This window comes from Chlamydotis macqueenii, chromosome 4, assembly GCF_036417535.1.
Source record: "Chlamydotis macqueenii isolate bChlMac1 chromosome 4, bChlMac1.mat, whole genome shotgun sequence".
NCBI lineage: Eukaryota > Metazoa > Chordata > Aves > Otidiformes > Otididae > Chlamydotis > Chlamydotis macqueenii.
The window spans coordinates 6,119,113-6,127,053 of NC_141559.1; the positions used below are offsets into that span (position 1 = coordinate 6,119,113).

At 51.3% G+C, this 7,941-nt stretch overlaps 1 protein-coding gene across 1 annotated transcript; it reads left to right on the plus strand.

Annotated features, from left to right (window-relative positions):
- The first annotated feature begins 2,133 nt into the window (after positions 1 to 2,133).
- Positions 2,134 to 6,502, plus strand: LOC147600816 (olfactory receptor 14A16-like). The gene is made up of 2 exons (XM_086746633.1): positions 2,134 to 3,143; positions 6,448 to 6,502. Exons 1-2 carry the CDS (start codon positions 2,134 to 2,136, stop codon positions 6,500 to 6,502), a joined length of 1,065 nt encoding a protein of 354 aa, XP_086602759.1.
- Positions 6,503 to 7,941: the final 1,439 nt, after the last annotated feature.

The window sequence follows — 7,941 nt, forward strand, 5'->3', positions numbered from 1 at the left end:
TGTCCAGCTGCCACAGCCCACAGAGATCTCTCTCCAGCGTGGAGGAGGAGATGCTCCAGAGCAGGGATTCCCTGGATCTCTGGGCAATGCAGTCCAGAGGGTGGGGATGAAGCTGGCTCTCTCTTAAGGACACCCCGTCTTTAGGGCATCCATACCCTCACAGCTCTTCCCTGGAGAGAAGAGTGTGGAGATCATCTGCATTTTGAAACTGGGTTCCTCTCTTCTGAGCAGCATCCAGTTCCTTCCAGGGGAAGAGCTGACTGTGCTCATCCTCTGGCTCAGAGAGGTGTGAGCCCAGGGCAGCTGACAGCAGGACGGATGGACATACTGTCTGTCCTCCCTGTGCACCAAGGCTCTGTCCTTTTGCCTCCCAGGGCTCTCAGGATGGCACCTGCAGTGTAGCAGAGATGCCAGGGATGTCTGCCTTCAGCAAACCCTCCTCAGGTGGGACAGGGGGCAGGAGCAAAACAAACATAACCACCCCCCGACAGCTCTGCTCTGCAGCCAGGTGAGTTGGGAGGGACAGTGCTGAAATGTCATTGATTTCATGAGGGGATTTAAACAGAGATCACTGCTGGTTCCTACCTGCCTGTTGGTGCACAGCAGCACTGACTCCTCAGGAGCCCACGGCATCATCATCTGCTCCCCATTGCACCCTCAGCCAGCAGAACCCAAAGGTCAGCAGTTGGAGAGAGTCGAGGGAAGTCCATGAAGATGATCAGAGGGCTGGAGCACCTCTCCTATCAGGACAGGCTGAGAGAGGTGCAGTTCACCCTGCAGAAGACAAGGCTCCAGGGAGACCTTATAGCGGTCGTCCAATATCTAAAGGGGGCCTACAGAAATAACTCTTCAGTAGGGCCTGTTGTGATGGGGTGAAAGGTACTGGTTTTAAAATAGACAGAGCTAGATTCAGACGAGATATTTGGAAAAAAAATTTTACAATAAGGTTCATGAAATACAGGAGCAGGTTGCCCAGAGTCGTGGTTGGTGCCCCATCATTGGAAACATTTGGACAAGAGAAGGAGGCTCCTATAGTGTTACACTGACAGATCAGCACGTCTGAGAGCAACTTGATAAAGCTCCTTCATCATTCCTTTGCCTACAGAGAGCTCAGTCATCTCTTCAGTGTTTTTCTGACCCACTCCTTAGGACTGGCCAACAGAAAGATGGGCCTGGGCAGGGTCCTGCTGCCAGGAGGTTTCCTGATGACAGGGGTGAGCACACGGTGGGTGGGATGGGCTCTGTGAGTTGTAGCCGCTGCAGCCAGAGCTCCAGCACAGGAGACTCCTGAGTGCCCCTCAGCCCCTCCATGGCCTTGCTGCCCTGGGCAGAAGCACTGGGGCATTTCTCCTTCTTTCTCCACCTGCCCCTGCTGCTGCTGCTCTTGTTTTCAGGCTCTCTGGGGATGGGGGTTCAGCAGCAGCTCAGCCACTGTCCCTGCAGGCCTTGCCGTGCAGATGTGTCCATGGCAGCAAGGTGCCCAAGCCCTCTTCTGGCCTGTGGGTCTCTGGGCAATGCAGTCCAGAGGGTGGGGATGAAGCTGGCTCTTTTTGCCAGACACCCCATCTTCAAGGGATCAGAAAGCTCACAGATCTTTACTGAGGGGAATTTTACTGGGGAGGGGAGTTTTAAACTGGATTCCTCTGCTCTCAGCAGTCTCCAATTTTCTTTTCAAGGGAACAGCGGGGTGTGATCATCCTCCAGATTAAAGAGGTGCAAGCCCAGGGCAGCTGGGATCAAGTTTAATGGACTCACTCTGCACTAAGGGTCTGCCTGTTTGCAGCCCAGCTCTCCCAATGTAGCACTTGTAGCAGAACAGAAAATTCAAGGCTGTCTGCCTTCAAAAAGTAAAACAAACACAACCAACCCCCCACAGCTCTGCTCTGCAGCCGGGTGAGTTGGGAGGGACAATGCTGAAATGTCGTTGATTTCATGAGGGGATTTAAACAGAGATCACTCCTGGTTCCTACCTGCCTGTTGGTGCACAGCAGCACTGACTCCTCAGGAGCCCACGGCATCATCATCTGCTCCCCATTGCACCCTCAGCCAGCAGAACCCAGGGCTCAGCCAGGGACCTGCACGAAGGTCTTTCTGGAAGGACAGAGGCTGGGGGAGTGGGAGGTTCTAGGGGAGATGGAAGAGGTTTTACTCAGAGTTTTCTGTCCTAACACTTCTCTGAATTTTTCTCCTTGGACAGCACCCAGTGCCCAAAGGAAGGAAATGTCCAACAGCAGCTCCATCACTGAGTTCCTCCTCCTGGCATTCGCAGACACACGGGAGCTGCAGCTCTTGTACTTCTGGCTCTTCCTGGGCATCTACCTGGCTGCCCTCCTGGCCAACGGCCTCATCATCACTGCCATAGCCTGCGACCACCGCCTCCACACTCCCATGTACTTCTTCCTCCTCAACCTCTCTGTCCTTGACCTGGGCTGCATCTCCACCACTGTTCCCAAAACCATGGCCAATTCCCTCTGGGACACCAGGGCCATCTCCTACCAAGGATGTTTGGCCCAGCTCTTTTTCTTTCCCTTTTTTATCTCAGCTGAGTATTATCTTCTCACCGTCATGGCCTATGACCGCTATGTTGCCATCTGCAGACCCCTGCACTACGGGACCCTCCTGGGCAGCAGAGCTTGTGTCCAGATGGCAGCAGCTGCCTGGGGCAGTGGGTTTCTCACTGCTCTGCTGCACACTGCCAATACATTTTCACTGCCACTCTGCCAGGGCAATGCTGTGGACCAGTTCTTCTGTGAAATCCCCCAGATCCTCAAGCTCTCCTGCTCAGACTCCTACCTCAGGGAAGTTGGGCTTCTTGTGGTCAGCGCCTGTGTTGCATTTGGCTGTTTTGTGTTCATTGTTGTGTCCTATGTGCAGATCTTCAGGGCTGTGCTGAGGATCCCCTCTGAGCAGGGACGGCACAAAGCCTTTTCCACGTGCCTCCCTCACCTGGCTGTGGTGTCCCTCTTTATCAGCACTGCCATGGTTGCCTACTTCAAGCCCCCCTCCATCTCCTCCCCTTTTCTGAACCTGGCGGTGTCATTTCTGTACTCGGTGGTGCCTCCAGCAGTGAACCCCCTCCTCTACAGCATGCGGAACCAGGAGCTGAAGAATGCCCTATGGAAAGTGGTCCAAGGGACACAGATGCACTGCAAACAGCCTAACTCCCCTCCTCAGCATGTTTCCCAAAGTATATGTTAGGTGAGAAATTGAGGTTTTTTTTTTTTCTTCCAGATAATTCTACTTATATAAAATTTTCTCGGTTTCTACTACTTGTCTTGAGACTTGATCCTGTTGTGTCTGAGTGCATGCACCACACTGTGCCTGATGTGACCCGTCCACTAGCAGCCTGTTCAATAAAGGGACATTTCCTGTGTGCATTGTCTGAAGGCTGGGCTCTTCCTCCGACATTACTGCAGAAAAATTTTCCAAGGAATTGGTCTTTTGAAGTGCCTTTTCTCCTTGCATTCTCCTGATGTTTTGTCTTAAGCTCACAATTTAATTGGGTTTAATTGCACCAGAAGTTATTGTTTTAAAGGCTCTCTTCTTGGAGTCCAATGGCTGTGGAGATGGTGCATGGGCTGCCCATTGCCTCCTCAGCCTCCTTCATGTATGACCGCACTGATGGATGTACAATTTCTCTGGAAATTAATATGAAGATGTCAGGACAGGATGCAGACTCACCATGTACCCCGGGGTGGGAGTGAATGGAAACTCAAAAGATTAAGTTGTTCCAAAGCGAAGCATTGAATCAAGGTATCCACAAAGAGGATGCTGCAATGCCATAGGAGTCAGTGGGGACTCAGCAGGCAAGGGAGGGAAGTGAAGAGATGTTGGGAGCTGTTTGAGGAGCCCCAGGGCCAGGAATTTGTCCTGGTTAGTGGAGATAGTGGGGGCAGAGAAGAGGGCAAACGATGCAGTTGGGATTAAGGGTCTGTGCCATGTTCCATTGACATCCCAAGAAGCTGACTCAGAAAAAATTGTCCCAGACCAGTCCCACACACTGGCCAGTTCCACTTCTGCCCAGAGACCCCAGCCCTGAGAAGGACCCTCTGATGCATGATCACCTCCTTCTTCCTCCAGGGCTCAGTGATGCCCAACTCCACCACCATTACTAATAAAAAGGAAACTATTTTCCTGTTGGAAGTCATTACACACCCAGTACCACAGCTCTTGCCACAGCTGGTCTGTCAGCCAAGCCCTTTCTCAGACAGCTCCAGCTAGATCAGGTGCTCATGGCCTTGTCTTGACAACTACTGAAAATCTCCATTGATGGAGATCCCACCACCTGGCCTGGGTCCTTGCTCCAGTTTTTGGCTCTGAGGGATCTCAAAAAACACAGCTCACTCAGCCTCTCCTTGACCATAACATGCTCCAGGCCCCAAGCTTCTGGCCTCTGCAGGACTCGCTCCAGTCTGTCAGGGCCTTTCTTGTGCTGGTGAGCTCCATACTGGACACAGCAGTCCTGATGTGGTCCTGTGGTGGGTTAACCTTGACCAGCAGCAGGACACCAACTCAGCTGCTCACCCACTGACCTGACTCAACAGGACAAAAATAAAAAAAAAAAAAGACAGAATAGCTCATGGGTCAAGATAAAGACAGGCTAATCATTTACTAATTATTGTCAGTGGTAATGGAGAGATCAATTTAATTTATTGTTAATTAACAGATGTGGATAGTGAGAAACTACAACAAAAATATCAAAGTCTTTCCCCCACCAGACTCCTTTTTCCCAGGCTCACATTGCTCCTTCATTCCCAATTCTTCTACACACTTCAACCCTGACAGGCACGGGGGGTGGGAAATTGAAAGGTTCCATCAGTGTACGACAGTCCAACTCTGCCCCTCCTTCTTCCTCACACTCCTCCTCTGATCCACCATGAGTCCTCTCCACAGCATCCACTCTGTATTTCTGTGGGCTGTGTGTAATTCACATCTTTCTGCCTTACTTTTCTCCTTTATGCTCACAGAACAGTTCAGTTTGAGAGGTACCTCTCGAGATCATAGACCATAGAATGGTTTGGGTTTGAAGTGACCTTTAAAAGTCATCTAGTCCAACCCCCTGCAGTGAGCAGGAACATCTTCAACCGGATCAGGTTGCTCAGAGCCCCGTCCAACCTGGCCTTGAGTGTTTCCAGGGATGGGACATCCACCACCTCTCTGAGCAACCTGTTCCTGTGTGCCACCACCTCCACTGTAAAAAAAATTTTCCTGGTGTCTAATCTCAATCTACCTTTTTCTATTTTAAAATCATTACCCCTCATTCTTCCTCAACAGGCCTACTGAAGAGTTCCTCCCTGTCTCTACTGTAGACCCCCTTGGGGGACCAGAAGGCCCCTATAAGGTCTCCCTTGAGCCTCCTCTTCTCAGGCTGAACAGTGCCAACTCTCTCAGCCTGTCCTCATAGGAAAGGTGCTCCAGCCCACTGATCATCTTTGTGGCCCTCTGCACCATCTAGACTCAACATCTCGAGAGATGTGGATGGACTGGTACAGCCAGGGACATTCCCCATCTCCTAGCCTGAGGCATGCAGTCAAGATGCAAATGTCTGCAGTGCACACTTGTTACAGGCCTCCAGGCAGAGTGTGACTCGTTCAGCATGACCCTCTAAGCCTGGATCAGCTCATTTTGCTTCTGTTCCCCTTCTCCGCAACTATCAAGACTATGGGAGCTTTCGTGAAATCTAAATTCCTCCTTTGCAGCTTCCCCTGCTTCCACCTCCTGCGTGCTGCCTTTCTGTCCTGGAGCTCAGGCAGTTCAGACAAGCAGCCTCCTGAGATGCTTGCTTCTTTCCAAGGTTATTTGGAGAGATCACTCTTGTCCTTGGAGAAGGCTGTCCTGTAAGGCCTACCGGATTGCCTGAGCTCCTCCACCCTTCAGAGCTGCTCCCCAAGGCACCGCTTGTATCAGTCTCCCAAGGACAGCACAGACTCCTGCTCCGCAGTCCACGGGCCCGTGCTCTGCTGCTGGCCTTGCTCACTGCCCTTTGTGCTTGGGACCCTGCTATTTCATGGTGATGACAGCCAAGGCTGACACAGATTGTCATAGCCATGGCCAGCTCTTTGTTCTTGGTCAGCATCAGGTCCAGGTGAGCATCACCCTTGTTGTCCCACCTGGCAGCTGTGCTAAGAAGTCATCCCAAGAACCTCCAGATTGTTGGCACCGTGTTGTTTGCCTGGCCAGTGAATGCCAGGGCACTTACCGTCCCCCATGGGAACCAGCTCGTTAAGCTGGAGACTTCCTCAGGTTGCTGACAGAAGACTTTTTCTGCCTACTCTGCTCGATCACGTAGTTTAGATCTGCCAAGACAATGTCACCGTACTGACTTCTTCTCCCATCCTCACTCACACAAGCTAACTCAACCTCTTGCCCAGCTCATAGAGAAGCTGCTCCTTCACACATTGGTCATCCTCCTCATCCTCATCCTCCCTGCCATTCCCTCTGGCAGAGCTTGTGTCCCTCCATCGCAGCACCCCAGTTGAGCAAGGTGTCTCACCACATCTAATTCAATCCAAAAATGTCACATTGCTGTGACAAGACATGGGGGTCCTCCTGACAGTGCACATTTGGGGCACAGCAACTCAGCTGTGGCACCTCAGAAGAACACAGTCTTCTCACAGGGAAACCTGAGCACTGATCCCTACCAGAAGACCATGGTACATCAAGCAGTTAGCGCTGGACTGCACTGTGCTGCACGTACACCACGGCCTTGAAACCTGTGCTGTGCTGCATGGATCCTTTGGCCACAGGACAGCCTCAGCAGCAGTGTCACACAGAGTCTGCAGGCTGGTCCTGCTTTGTACTGGACATTACGTCTGCTGCGTGGCTTTGCCTGTATCGCACAGTGCAGCAGAAAGATCTCATGAAAACATCATTTCAGTTTGACTGTAGAGAAGATGAATGGAGTTGTTTCCTAGTGAGAAAATCCTGTAGTAGCTTGACTGGCCAAAACAGAAGGCAGTGTTCTATGGATGGGGTCTACAGGCTGTGCAGTGTTTGGATCGGAAGCCCGTTCAATGTTTCACCACCTGGGGTTCTCACCTTCTCAAGGGAGACAAGATTGCCTCTGTGATACTCCTCTTATAGTGCTAGACCTAACGAACAGCAGTTGAAATGATACCTCATGGAGTTTGATCACCTTCCTAAGTGGGATCGTAACAGACCAGGATCTCCTGAGGAAAAAACACTTTATCAGCACCCTTGTCTGCAAATCTCCTGGTCTCAAGGACTGGTAAGGGTGTAGTTTTCTCAAGTAACCCCTGCCTTGATCCCCATCCACCCTTGGTTGTTCTCATCCAGAATCCTGCCTCAAAGCACAAAAGTCTGGGAGATGTTGCTGGGGGCAACTGAGGCAAAGACATAGATTATCTCCGATCTACCTCTACTCTGCTCTCATGAGACCCACCTGGAGTACTGCATCCAGTTCTGGAGACCCCAGCATCAGAAGCACATGGACCTGTTGGAGTGTGTCCAGAGGAGACCACAAAGATGATCAGAGGGCTGGAGCACCTCTCCTGTGAGGGCAGGCTGAGAGAGTTGGGGCTGTTCAGCCTGGAGAAGAGAAATCCCTGGGGAGACCTTATAGAAGCCTTCCAGTTCCTAAAGGGGGCCTACAGGAAAGATGGGGAGAAACTCTTCAGTAGGGTCTGCTGTGATAGGATGAGAGGTAATAGTTTGAAAATAGAAAGAGGCAGATTCAGATTAGACATTAGAAAAGTTTTTTTTACACTGAGGGTGGTAGAACACTGGCACAGGTTGCCCAGAGAGGTGGTGGATGCCCTGGAAACATTCAAGGTCAGGTTGGACGGGGCTCTGAGCAACCTGATAAGGGTGGAGATGTCCCTGGTCCTTGCAGGGGAGTTGGACAAGATGATCTTTAAAAGTCCCTTCCAACCCTAACCATTCTATGATTCTGCAATTCTCCCTACACCGACTCTTTCCAAA